The sequence below is a fragment of the Anser anser genome (assembly GCF_964211835.1).
Source record: "Anser anser genome assembly, chromosome: 3".
In the NCBI taxonomy this organism is placed as follows: domain Eukaryota; kingdom Metazoa; phylum Chordata; class Aves; order Anseriformes; family Anatidae; genus Anser; species Anser anser.
In genome coordinates this window covers 10,568,089-10,581,675 of record NC_139722.1, presented here as the reverse complement: position 1 = coordinate 10,581,675, position 13,587 = coordinate 10,568,089, and the positions used below count along the sequence as shown (strand labels likewise).

At 56.1% G+C, this 13,587-nt stretch overlaps 2 protein-coding genes across 2 annotated transcripts; both read left to right on the top strand.

The window, feature by feature from the left end:
• Positions 1-2,484, top strand: LOC310896568 (uncharacterized protein). The gene is made up of 2 exons (XM_083828972.1): positions 1-90; positions 478-2,484. The coding sequence occupies exons 1-2, from the start codon at positions 20-22 to the stop codon at positions 2,369-2,371; spliced, it is 1,965 nt and encodes a 654-aa protein (XP_083685098.1). The 5' UTR covers positions 1-19; the 3' UTR covers positions 2,372-2,484.
• A 74-nt stretch (positions 2,485-2,558) lies between these two features.
• Positions 2,559-12,364, top strand: LOC310897205 (uncharacterized protein). Its single transcript, XM_083830562.1, has 2 exons — positions 2,559-9,982; positions 10,370-12,364. The coding sequence occupies exons 1-2, from the start codon at positions 9,912-9,914 to the stop codon at positions 12,261-12,263; spliced, it is 1,965 nt and encodes a 654-aa protein (XP_083686688.1). The 5' UTR covers positions 2,559-9,911; the 3' UTR covers positions 12,264-12,364.
• The last annotated feature ends 1,223 nt before the right edge of the window (positions 12,365-13,587 follow it).

Below are 13,587 nucleotides of genomic sequence, written 5' to 3'. Positions count from 1 at the left end.
ATGTCCCGAGCACCCAAAGATGGATGGAGTACTTGAACTAGCCCAACTGTTCAACAGGAACCTTGAGGACCTCAACAAATACATGGAAATGTGAGACCACCGAGGAGGGGAAGGGGAAGGGGAAGGGGAAGGGGATGGGGATGGGAACAGGGGCAGGGTTTGGGGGCATGGATGAGTGCAATGGCTTGGGGGGGTACAGGGAAACTTGCGGACTAAAATCCGAGGAGCAATGTCCTTGCAGAAGGATTTACTGCCGAGGCAGAGATAGCAGTGTCCCCTCTCTTTCTGGGGCAGATGGAGCTTCTGTGCCCAGCCGGCCAAGAGGGAGCCTTGGGCAAGGGACCTTGGGGGACCCCACAGAAATGACACAGCCTGCCAGCTCCTTCGGGGCAGAGGGAGAGTCCCAGGGTGCTCAGGAGTGCTTTGCTCAGCATTCCCATCATCTTCCTTCTCCTTCTCCTCCTCCTCCTCACACAGGCTCAACTTGGAGTTGCCAGAGGACAGCAGTGAGTCTACCACTTCTGACACAGAGAGTGACACCAGCTGCTCTTCAACGGTGTCTCTGGATTCTTGGAGCACCATCTCCTGCACAACCATCACGGAGAGCGAAACCGGAGAGATTTCAAGGGCATCTACCCCCACTCCTCTGCAGAAAGCAGACTGGCTTCATGCTTCTGCGGTCCAGCCTGGCCTCATGCATCCCAAGGCTGGCCCAGGGGAGCAGCATGACCATGACACTTGCCAACCCTGCAGGAAAGAAGTGGTCAGATGCCACAGGGCCAGCAGTGTGCACCAACACCAGCAACACGTCCATTTCCAGGAGGCTGCTCCCAGCCATCCTCCAGAGGTGCCCAAATTCCACTCCATGGAAATGAAGACGGCTTTGCCACAAAAGAAATCCAAGGAGGCCTTGAACTACTTCAGCTCAAATAAGAAAGAGGAGGAGAAACAGCGCCTGCCAGCCGATGGGGACAAGCCTCCACAAAATGATCCAGCCTCTGCTTCAAAAGTATCGAAGCAAGAAGAGCCTAATATGAAGGCGGATCCCATGGTGTGGGACCTGACCTTCATAGACATGGCTGTGAAAAATCAGCTGGAGTGTGCAGTGGAAAAAATGTATATCCAAAAGCAATCTGGACTGTCAGAGATGGTGTTCTCCTGTGAGGAGAGCTTTTCAGCCACTGTCCTGGAAGCAAGGACAGCTGTCCCAGCCACAGCTCCTCAATCACCCCAGCGGCAAGCAGAGCCACATGTGGTGGTGACTCCTGTGGAGGAGGACCCACCCTGTGCGGAAAAGATTGTGAACAGTCATCTGGAGGGGCCTAACGGACAAAAGCTGTCAAAAGGGCTCTTCGGGCTACCAAGGATCCTGGCTCACATGAAAAGATCTTCAGACCCCGTCCTGGGACAGAAAGACTCCCAGACTGAGCCTGTCCACTCTGTGCCAGCAGCTGTTCTGAGAGTGGAACAGGGGATGAAGCCTCAGGAGGATGGGGACAGATCCCGCCAGAAAATGGAGTGTGGAGGAAGAGCCAACGGCAGCAGCACGACCAGCAAGACGACCCTGCCTGGCACCAGCAAGATGAACCAGGACGCTTGGGCAGCAGGGGATTCCCCTTCCATCCAGGCAGAGCAGGCGTCGCCACAGAGCAAGGGAGCTCCGCGGGGTCAATCAGATAAGAAGGGTGAGGGCCCCAGCATCTCCACTACAGGGGACATGGAGACACCAGCATCTCCAAGAAGAAGGTCCCCACAGAGAAAACACAGCTCCAGTGGGGACAGACCCTCAGCTCTACCACGGCCTCCACACCACGTTTGGATCTCTCTTGATATGCCCCACATACCAGAGGTCCTCATAACACCAAGAGACTGCCGCAAAGCCAAAAAAATTGTTAAAGATGTGCAGAAGCAGGTGCAGGCTTCACGGTCGAAGCAGCTCCCAGACAACGCGGGGCAATCAAGGATGGACCCAGCAGCAGAGGGCACTGGGGCCGTGCCACGCAGAAGACGTAGGAGGGCACGGAAGGACAAGGGATGCTCCCAGGACGGACCCGTCTTCGCAAGACTCCGCCCTAAGTGCATCAAAGCCCCAAAGCACAATCTGTCTGCCACTGAAAGCTCCCAGAATTGGGCTCCGTCTGCAACTGCAGTCCCAGGTGCAGCTGGAGGAGAGACAGTGGGAGAGAAGAAACCATCCGCAGACAGGGCCAAGGGGCAGCAGGGCCAGAAGAATATCACGGCCACCCAGCAGCCAGAGGGGCGCAGAGGAGTCGTATCAATCCCTGTAATAGCACAAGGGAAGCTTCTGCAACATTTTCCTGGCACCGGTATCATGAGCACACTGAGCTCACAGAACCACAAAGAAGACTGAAATCCGGGAGCCCTCATCCCCTGCCCTGTCTGGCCACACTCTTCCCCTTACTGGTCCAAGGTTCAGCAGGATCCAGCAGGGCATGGAGCCAGCAAGCAGCAGATCCCTGCCAGCCCCACCAGGGACTGGGGACTCTCTCAATAAATGTGTTAGTGGAAACAAGCTCATGGGCGAGTGTCTCTAATTTCCTGGGGAAGCGCTGCGGCTCCCCTGCTCACTACTGGGCCCTCCTTGCATGGGCAAGGCTGGCAGCTCTGTTGGCTGCTTCTGTGGGGAGGAGTGGGTTGGGGGTGGCCTTCCCCTGAGGCTTTCAGAGGCAGCGTGGGCTGCCAAGCTCCCTGGAGGTCAGTGTGGCAGAGAATCATAAAATAACAGAATGCCTTGGTTTGGAAGGGGCCTTAAAGATCATCCTATTCCAATCCCCCTGCCATGGGCAGGGATGCCACCCACTAGATCAGGTTGCCCAGGGCCTCATCCACTTTGCCCTTGAACATCCCTTGAACATCCTTGAACACCCCTTGAATAGGGATGGGGTATCTACAACTTCTCTGGGCAACCTGTGCCAGTGCCTCACCACCCTCTGGGAGAAGAATTTCCTCCTAATGTCTAGTCTAAATCTATTCTCTTTTCATTTAAGACCATTCCCCCTTGCTCTATCGTTATCCACCCAAGTAAAGAGTCCTTCTCCATCTTTTTTATGAGACCCCTTTAAGTATGAAATGGTCATAATGAGGTCTCCCCTGAGCCTTCTCTTCTTCAGGCTGAACATCCCCAGCTCTCTCAGCCTTTCTTCATAGGAGAGCTGCTCCAGCCCTCTGATCATCTTTGTAGCCCTCCTGTGCGCTCACTCTAACAGGTTCACATTTGTTGTGCTGGGGGCCTCAGACCTGGACGCAGTGCCCCACGTGGGGCCTCACAAGGGCAGTGCAGAGGGGGACAATCACCTCCCTCCACCTGCTGGTCCTGGCCACTCCTCCGCTGATGCAGCCCGGGATGCAGTTGGCCTTCTGGGCTGCAAGCCTGCACGGCTGGCTCATGTTGAGCCGTTCAACCACCAGAACCCCCAAGTCCTTCTCTGCAGGGCTGCTCTCAATGACTTCTTCTCCCAGTCCGTCCTCAAGTCTGGGATTGCCCTGACCCAGGTGCAGCACCATGCGTTTGGACTTGTTGAACCTCATTAGGTTCCCATGGGCCCACTTCTTTAGGCGCTGTCTAGATCCCTTTGGATGGCATCCCTTCCTTCTGTTGTATCAACTGCACCACTCAGCTTGGTGTCATCTGCAAACTTGCTGAGGGTGCACTCAATCCCATCGTCTGCATCATTGATGAAGATATTAAAAAGCACCGGTCCCAGGACAGACCCCTGAGGGACACCGCTCGTCACCGGTCTCCACCTGGACATAGAGCCATTGACCGCCACTCCGGGTGCGACCTTCAAGCCAACTCCTTATTCACGAAATGGTCTGCCCATCAAATCCATGTCTCTCCAATTTGGAGATCAGGATGTCATGTGGCACTGTGTCAAAGGCCTTACAGAAGTCCAAGTAGATGACATGGTTCAGTCCTCCCGTGTCAGCTGATGCAGTCACTCCATCACAGAAGGCCAGCAGATTGGTCAGGCATGATTTGCCCTTGGTGAAGCCATGCTGGCTGTCGCAGATCACCTTCTCGTCCTGCATGTGCCTTAACATTGCCTCCAGGAAGATTCATTCCATGATCTTCCCAGGCACCGACGTGAGGCTCACCAGTGTGTAGTTCCCCAGGTCTTCTTTTCTGCCCTTTTTAAAATTTTGAAATGTTTCCCTTTTCCAGTCACTGTGGACTTTGCCTCACTGCCGTGAGTTTTCAAATATGGTGAAGAGTGACTTGGCAACTACATCAGCCAATTCCCTCAGGACCCTAGGATGCATGTCACCAGGCCCCATAGACTTGTAGTTGTTACGTTGCATCAGGAGGTCCCAAACCTGCTCTTCCTTACAGTTGGAAGGACTCTGCTTCCCCAGCCCCTGCCTAGAGATCTGGGGACACAAGGGGTGTGGGAAGCCTGACCACTGGTGTAGATCGAGGCAAAGAAGTTGCTAAGTACCTCTGCCTTCTCCACATCTGTTGTTACCAGTTCTCCATCTTCATTAGGCAGAGGCGCTACACTCTCCCTAGTCTTTCTTCTGTGGCCAATGTACCTGCAGAACCCCTTTACGTTATTCTTTGCATCCCTTGCCAAGTTTGGTTCTGTCAGTGCCTTGGCTTTCCTGATCCCATCCCTGCACATCCGGAGAGCATTACTGTACTCTTCCCAGGGCACGTGGCCCTCTTTCCACCGTCTATGCGTTTCCTTCTTTTGCCTAAGTTTTACCAGCAGATCCTTATTCAACCATGGCGGTTTCCTGCCTTCCCGGTTTGATGTATTACAAATGGAAACACAGAGCTCTTGCGCTCCGAGGAAGATATCCTTAAAGAGCTGCCAGTTCCGATCAGATCCTCTGACCATCTAGGGCATGGTCGCTGCAACCTAGGCTTCCTCCAATCTTAACTTCTTTAATGAGCTCCTTCTGCACTGGTGAGCACCAGGTCCGGTAACACTTCTCCTCTGGTTGGTTTGGCTAATACGTGGAATAGGAACTTGTCCTCAATGGACTCCAGAAGTCTCCTGGATTGCTTACTGCCTGCCATGCGGCTTTCCCCACAAACATCTGTGTGATTGAGATCCCCCAGGAGGATGAGAGACTGTGAGCATGATGCTTCCTGATCATCTAGTTCCACCCCCCTGCCATGGGTCTCTAAGGTCTCGAAACTGCTCTTCGCTTATAGTGGGTGGGACTTTGATCCCCCAACCTCCATCTACGGGCTCGGGGAAACAAAAGACTTGGGAAGCCTGCCTGTCAGTGAAGACTGAGGCAAAGAAGTTGCTGAATGCCTCAGCTTTCTCCATGTCTATTGTTACCAGACGTTGAGACGACAGAGGCCCCAGTGCCTGTTCTTCCGTCTGCACCAGCACAGGCAGTGTGACCCTGGGAAGGGCAGACAGATGCCTTCTTGCTGTGGAATGGGGTGGGCTCATCTCCAAAGTCCCTGCCTCTCTGTTTCAAGGAGGATCACGGCTGTGGCTTGGAGATAACCCCAAACCCCTTGGAAGGTGCTGGGATCAGAGTCCTGAGCTCTGGGGCTCACTAGGAGCTCTACATGCCCAAGCACTTACTGAGGCAAGAAAACAGACAAGAAGGAGGACATGAGCAGGAACCCTAAGTGGCAGGAAGAGAGCAGTGGGAGCTGGCAGAGAGGAGTGATAAAGAAGAGCTCTTGCAGGTCTCACTCCGTTTCACTAGGTGTTTAAATGTTTATCGCCTTTACTTCCCAATACACAACCCAACAGCTGGATGTCTAAGATTCAGTTAATTTCCCCAAGCTGAGTCACAGAATCACAGACTAGTTTGAGGTTGGAAGGGACCTCTGGAGCTCATCTGGTTCAATGTCCCTGCTCCAGCAGACACCCGGAGCAGGGTGCCCAGGACCACATCCAGGCGGCTTTCGAAGATCTCCAGGGAGGAGACCCCACAGCCCCTGGGCAACCCGTGCCAGTGCTCGGTCACCCTCATATAAAGAAAGTGTTTCCTCCTGCTCAGAGGGAACCTCCTGCGTTCCAGTTTGTGCCCGTCGCCTCTTGTCCTGGCACAGGGCACCACCAAACAGAACCTGGCTCCAGCCTCTTTGCACCCCCCTTCAGGGACTGATAGACACCGATAAGATCCCCTCACCCTTCTCTCCTCCAGGCTGAAAAGCTCTCTCAGCCTTTCCTCACAGGAGACACGCTCCAGTCCCTTTATCGTCTTTGTGGCCCTACACTGGACTCTCTCCAGCATGCCCACGTCTGCCTTGTACTGGGGAGCCCAGACCTGGACTCGCTACTCCAGGTGCGGCCTCACCAGTGCAGAGTAGAGGGGCAGGATCACCTCTCCTGACCTGCTGACAATACTGTGCCTGATGCAGCCCAGGATACTATTAGCCTTCTTTGCAGCAAGGGTGCGTTGCTGCCTCACGTTCACCAGGACCCCCAGGTCCCTTTCCTCCAAGCTGCTCTCCAGCGGGGCGGCCCCCAGCATGTCCTGGTGCCAGGGGTTGTGCCTACCCAGGTGCAGGACTTTGCACAGAATTCCCCTGGCTGATCTTCAAGATGTTCCTTCCGGCCCATTTCTCCCTCCTGTCCAGGACCCTCCGGACGGCAGCACAACCCTGTGGTGTATCTGCCACTCCCCCCAGTTTTGTGCCATCTGCAGACGTCTGCCCCGTCATGCAGGTCACTAATGAAGATGCTAAACAGGACTGGATCCAGTATTGACTCCTGGCGTATGCCGCTAGTTACTGGCCTCCACCTAGACTTTGTGCCACTGATCACCAGCCACCCTGTGGGCTCGGCCATTCTGCCAGTTTTCAGTGCACCCCACTGACTGCCCATCCAGCCCATACATCTACAGCTTGTCTACAAGCTTATCGAGTTGGTCAGGCAGCACTTCCCGTTGGTGAATCCCTGCCATCTTCTTTGCCCCTGAATGGTAGTCAGGGAGCGATTGCCTTGCCTGTATTTCAGCCACACGTTTTCTTGCTCTTTTTCTTCCTGTTTGGCCCTACCTAGTGAGAAGCCGGAGGTCTTGCAGGGCCCTGCGCAGGGCCAGCTCTCGGCACTGAGGTGGGCTGGCCATGGCCCCGCTGCGCTGAGCTGGCCCGGCCGGGCTGGCTGCTGCCTGGTGCTCGGGTGAAGGTCACCTCCTGGGGCTTAGCTCAGCTCGGGGTGGGCCACCTCATCCCCGCTGTCCCTGCATCACAAACGTTGCCATGGCTGAGCGCTGCTGTCACCACAGCTGGGAAGGGATGACAACCCTGAGACAGCGCCCATCCCAAACGGCGGCTACTTCCATCCCAGCGAGCCCCTGCCTGGACCCTGCCATCAGGAACACGGCGGCTCCCCAGACGTGCAGCAGCCAGACACAGGAATCCTAGGACAGAGACACCACCTCTGCCAGGCAGCCTCTGCTGTGCGCTCACCCCCATCCTCCTTTGCCTTCAGTGTGCCTGGGACACGCTCCGAGATGCAGGCAAGGCCCTACTTGCCCGCATCAAGAAGTGAGGTGAGGAGCCTCACGGGAAGAGAACCAACGCTGGAAAGCAGTCTCACCACGGGATTAGGGGATTGCTCGGGCTTCCTGCAGAAACAGAAAGCTGCAGCCATCCCTGCCTGGAGCCACCAGGGAGCAGGAGCTCTCCCAATAAATGTGTCTTTCCAAGCAACCTCATGTGCGTTTCTTCTTTCCTTTGGAGGAGCAGAGGCACCATTCCCTGCTCACTGCTCGTACCTGCTTGCATGGGCAAGGTGGGCAGCTCTGTTAGCACCTTCTGGAGGAGAGGCCAGGACTAGGATGGCGCTCCAGGTACCTTCCAGGTACCTGAGAGCAGGGACATAGGGCTGGCCTTCCACCTGAGGCCTTCAGAGGCAGCGTGGGCTGCCCCCCTCCCTGGAAGTCCCCTGCACACCACAGCTACGGTTTGGGTTTGGGAGCAGTGTAGGTCCTTCAGGACAGCAACTGGCAGAGAGAAAGCACGTTGAGTGTCTGCCAGGGACAGAGAAGATGGAGGCCCCAGTGCCTGTTGCTCTGGCTGCACTAGGACAGGCAGAACAGCAGACAGGCGCCTCTGTGGGCGTGACTTCTGCTTCTTGCTGTGGGATGGGGTGGCCCCATCTCCTCCAAACCCCTGCTTCTCCCTTTCAAGGAGGATCGGGGCTGTGGCATGGAGGCATTGACCTGAAAGTCCTGGGAGGATGCCAGGATCACAGCCCTGAGCTCTGGGGCTCAGCAGCAGCTCTACCTGCCCTAGCATGTGCTGAGGCGAGCAAAAGGCCAAGGAAAAGAACGTGAGCAGGATCCCCAAGTCAGAGGAAGAGAGCAGTGAGAGCTGACATGGGGGAACGCCAGGGAAAAGCTCTTGCAAGTCCCACTGCATTTCATTAAGTGTGGAAATGTTTATGACCTTCACTTCCCTATGCCAAACCAGTAATTTGGTGATTAAATTTCAGTTAAATTCCCCAAGCTTAGTAGTCTATCCCTATGAAAGTAGTCGGTGACCAATTGCCCTGCTTTTATTTCAACCAGGAGTTTTCTCACTGTTGTCCTTCCCATTATCTCTCTGGTACCGCTTGGAGTAAGGGTAAGGGGGTTGAGCTGGCTGTGGGGGTTCCTGGCTGCCCAGCCACAGCGAGCCCTCCCCACATTAATTCCCCTTTCAGCGAAGGACCGTTGAGTGGTCATACTCTGGGGAGCAGTGCTCCTCTTGGCTGGGGTGGTCTAAACGCGCTCCCTTGGGCCTTCACCATTGTCACTGTGTCACCATCGTTGCTTTGCTGGATGCATGAGGGCCATGAAGTGGTTCATGGTCTCTCAGAAGGGGGAGTGCAGCTCACAACCGGGGGTTCAACCCTTCCTAGTGAGAAGCCGGAGGTCTTGCAGGGCCCTGCGCAGGGCCAGCTCTCGGCACTAGGGTGGGCTGGCCATGGCCCCGCTGCGCTGAGCTGGCCCGGCCGGGCTGGCTGCTGCCTGGTGCTCGGGTGAAGGTCACCTCCTGGGGCTTAGCTCAGCTCGGGGAGGGCCACCTCATCCCCGCTGTCCCTGCATCACAAACGTTGCCATGGCTGAGCGCTGCTGTCACAACAGCTGGGGAGGGATGACAACGCGCATCACAATCGGGGGCGGGCTATATAAGTGGGGCTGAGCGAGGCTGGCTGCCATTTTGCCGTGAGCTGACGAGCGAAGAGGGACAAGCTTGAGCTGGGAAGGTGGAGCAAGGGGACCGTGAGTGCGGTCCAACCGATCTTCCCCATGCCAGCCAAGTTTGGCTCTCTCTGGCAAGTCATAGGCATGGCTGATGCCTGGGTACTGAGCTTCTTCCCCAGCCCAGAAGCCTTCTGGGCCTTCTACGCCTTCCTGTGGCTCCTGCTGCTGGCGTTTGCCTGCTTCTCCATGATGCCCAGGGCCAAGCCGCAGGTAGGAGGCAGGGCTGGTGCTGAGGCAGGCCCTGCCTGGGACGGGAGGCCGTGTCCCAGCCAGGCCTGGCCAGCCTGGGCCAGGACGCTTGGGGCAGGCACGGGCCTGGCCCCGGCCATGCCCTGGGTTTGTGGGTGCCACTGAGGCTGCTGGGGACTCCCTCTCACCCGCTGCTTTCTGTGTCCATGTAGGAAGGGAGGACGAGGAGGTGCTGTTACAGAAGGAACCAGGAGAATCGCAGAGGTGAGCAGCCCTGGGCAAGGGTAGGTGCCCTGCAAAGACACCGCCCAGCCCCATGTACCCGCCATCCCCCCACGGCCTCCCCATCCACTGACTCTCTGTTTTCTCTCCCCCCAGTTTGGACCCTCCACAACTGTTCATGGTGCAAGAGGAAGCAGTAAGTGGAATCGTCGCTGCTGGCGCGTGACAGCCCCCTCTAGTCAGCCCCCCACCAAAGGAGGTCCCGCTAATGCTGCCCTTTGCCCCTTTGCAGATGTCCCGAGCACCCAAAGATGGATGGAGTACTTGAACTAGCCCAACTGTTCAACAGGAACCTTGAGGACCTCAACAAATACATGGAAATGTGAGACCACCGAGGAGGGGAAGGGGAAGGGGAAGGGGAAGGGGATGGGGATGGGAACAGGGGCAGGGTTTGGGGGCATGGATGAGTGCAATGGCTTGGGGGGGTACAGGGAAACTTGCGGACTAAAATCCGAGGAGCAATGTCCTTGCAGAAGGATTTACTGCCGAGGCAGAGATAGCAGTGTCCCCTCTCTTTCTGGGGCAGATGGAGCTTCTGTGCCCAGCCGGCCAAGAGGGAGCCTTGGGCAAGGGACCTTGGGGGACCCCACAGAAATGACACAGCCTGCCAGCTCCTTCGGGGCAGAGGGAGAGTCCCAGGGTGCTCAGGAGTGCTTTGCTCAGCATTCCCATCATCTTCCTTCTCCTTCTCCTCCTCCTCCTCACACAGGCTCAACTTGGAGTTGCCAGAGGACAGCAGTGAGTCTACCACTTCTGACACAGAGAGTGACACCAGCTGCTCTTCAACGGTGTCTCTGGATTCTTGGAGCACCATCTCCTGCACAACCATCACGGAGAGCGAAACCGGAGAGATTTCAAGGGCATCTACCCCCACTCCTCTGCAGAAAGCAGACTGGCTTCATGCTTCTGCGGTCCAGCCTGGCCTCATGCATCCCAAGGCTGGCCCAGGGGAGCAGCATGACCATGACACTTGCCAACCCTGCAGGAAAGAAGTGGTCAGATGCCACAGGGCCAGCAGTGTGCACCAACACCAGCAACACGTCCATTTCCAGGAGGCTGCTCCCAGCCATCCTCCAGAGGTGCCCAAATTCCACTCCATGGAAATGAAGACGGCTTTGCCACAAAAGAAATCCAAGGAGGCCTTGAACTACTTCAGCTCAAATAAGAAAGAGGAGGAGAAACAGCGCCTGCCAGCCGATGGGGACAAGCCTCCACAAAATGATCCAGCCTCTGCTTCAAAAGTATCGAAGCAAGAAGAGCCTAATATGAAGGCGGATCCCATGGTGTGGGACCTGACCTTCATAGACATGGCTGTGAAAAATCAGCTGGAGTGTGCAGTGGAAAAAATGTATATCCAAAAGCAATCTGGACTGTCAGAGATGGTGTTCTCCTGTGAGGAGAGCTTTTCAGCCACTGTCCTGGAAGCAAGGACAGCTGTCCCAGCCACAGCTCCTCAATCACCCCAGCGGCAAGCAGAGCCACATGTGGTGGTGACTCCTGTGGAGGAGGACCCACCCTGTGCGGAAAAGATTGTGAACAGTCATCTGGAGGGGCCTAACGGACAAAAGCTGTCAAAAGGGCTCTTCGGGCTACCAAGGATCCTGGCTCACATGAAAAGATCTTCAGACCCCGTCCTGGGACAGAAAGACTCCCAGACTGAGCCTGTCCACTCTGTGCCAGCAGCTGTTCTGAGAGTGGAACAGGGGATGAAGCCTCAGGAGGATGGGGACAGATCCCGCCAGAAAATGGAGTGTGGAGGAAGAGCCAACGGCAGCAGCACGACCAGCAAGACGACCCTGCCTGGCACCAGCAAGATGAACCAGGACGCTTGGGCAGCAGGGGATTCCCCTTCCATCCAGGCAGAGCAGGCGTCGCCACAGAGCAAGGGAGCTCCGCGGGGTCAATCAGATAAGAAGGGTGAGGGCCCCAGCATCTCCACTACAGGGGACATGGAGACACCAGCATCTCCAAGAAGAAGGTCCCCACAGAGAAAACACAGCTCCAGTGGGGACAGACCCTCAGCTTTACCACGGCCTCCACACCACGTTTGGATCTCTCTTGATATGCCCCACATACCAGAGGTCCTCATAACACCAAGAGACTGCCGCAAAGCCAAAAAAATTGTTAAAGATGTGCAGAAGCAGGTGCAGGCTTCACGGTCGAAGCAGCTCCCAGACAACGCGGGGCAATCAAGGATGGACCCAGCAGCAGAGGGCACTGGGGCCGTGCCACGCAGAAGACGTAGGAGGGCACGGAAGGACAAGGGATGCTCCCAGGACGGACCCGTCTTCGCAAGACTCCGCCCTAAGTGCATCAAAGCCCCAAAGCACAATCTGTCTGCCACTGAAAGCTCCCAGAATTGGGCTCCGTCTGCAACTGCAGTCCCAGGTGCAGCTGGAGGAGAGACAGTGGGAGAGAAGAAACCATCCGCAGACAGGGCCAAGGGGCAGCAGGGCCAGAAGAATATCACGGCCACCCAGCAGCCAGAGGGGCGCAGAGGAGTCGTATCAATCCCTGTAATAGCACAAGGGAAGCTTCTGCAACATTTTCCCGGCACCGGTATCATGAGCACACTGAGCTCACAGAACCACAAAGAAGACTGAAATCCGGGAGCCCTCATCCCCTGCCCTGTCTGGCCACACTCTTCCCCTTACTGGTCCAAGGTTCAGCAGGATCCAGCAGGGCATGGAGCCAGCAAGCAGCAGATCCCTGCCAGCCCCACCAGGGGCTGGGGACTCTCTCAATAAATGTGTCAGTGGAAACAAGCTCATGGGCGAGTGTCTCTAATTTCCTGGGGAAGCGCTGCGGCTCCCCTGCTCACTACTGGGCCCTCCTTGCATGGGCAAGGCTGGCAGCTCTGTTGGCTGCTTCTGTGGGGAGGAGTGGGTTGGGGGTGGCCTTCCCCTGAGGCTTTCAGAGGCAGCGTGGGCTGCCAAGCTCCCTGGAGGTCAGTGTGGCAGAGAATCATAAAATAACAGAATGCCTTGGTTTGGAAGGGGCCTTAAAGATCATCCTATTCCAATCCCCCTGCCATGGGCAGGGATGCCACTCACTAGATCAGGTTGCCCAGGGCCTCATCCACTTTGCCCTTGAACATCCCTTGAACATCCTTGAACACCCCTTGAATAGGGATGGGGTATCTACAACTTCTCTGGGCAACCTGTGCCAGTGCCTCACCACCCTCTGGGAGAAGAATTTCCTCCTAATGTCTAGTCTAAATCTATTCTCTTTTCATTTAAGACCATTCCCCCTTGCTCTATCGTTATCCACCCAAGTAAAGAGTCCTTCTCCATCTTTTTTATGAGACCCCTTTAAGTATGAAATGGTCATAATGAGGTCTCCCCTGAGCCTTCTCTTCTTCAGGCTGAACATCCCCAGCTCTCTCAGCCTTTCTTCATAGGAGAGCTGCTCCAGCCCTCTGATCATCTTTGTAGCCCTCCTGTGCGCTCACTCTAACAGGTTCACATTTGTTGTGCTGGGGGCCTCAGACCTGGACGCAGTGCCCCACGTGGGGCCTCACAAGGGCAGTGCAGAGGGGGACAATCACCTCCCTCCACCTGCTGGTCCTGGCCACTCCTCCGCTGATGCAGCCCGGGATGCAGTTGGCCTTCTGGGCTGCAAGCCTGCACGGCTGGCTCATGTTGAGCCGTTCAACCACCAGAACCCCCAAGTCCTTCTCTGCAGGGCTGCTCTCAATGACTTCTTCTCCCAGTCCGTCCTCAAGTCTGGGATTGCCCTGACCCAGGTGCAGCACCATGCGTTTGGACTTGTTGAACCTCATTAGGTTCCCATGGGCCCACTTCTTTAGGCGCTGTCTAGATCCCTTTGGATGGCATCCCTTCCTTCTGTTGTATCAACTGCACCACTCAGCTTGGTGTCATCTGCAAACTTGCTGAGGGTGCACTCAATCCCATCGTCTGCATCATT

Excerpts from the sequence above, each read along its gene's own strand:
- LOC310896568 (XM_083828972.1), top strand. The coding sequence starts at position 20 with ATGGATGGAGTACTTGAACTAGCCCAACTGTTCAACAGGAACCTTGAG. Across the intron at positions 91-477 it reads CTCAACAAATACATGGAAAT|GCTCAACTTGGAGTTGCCAG; the intron begins GTGAGACCACCG and ends CTCCTCACACAG.
- LOC310897205 (XM_083830562.1), top strand. The coding sequence starts at position 9,912 with ATGGATGGAGTACTTGAACTAGCCCAACTGTTCAACAGGAACCTTGAG. Across the intron at positions 9,983-10,369 it reads CTCAACAAATACATGGAAAT|GCTCAACTTGGAGTTGCCAG; the intron begins GTGAGACCACCG and ends CTCCTCACACAG.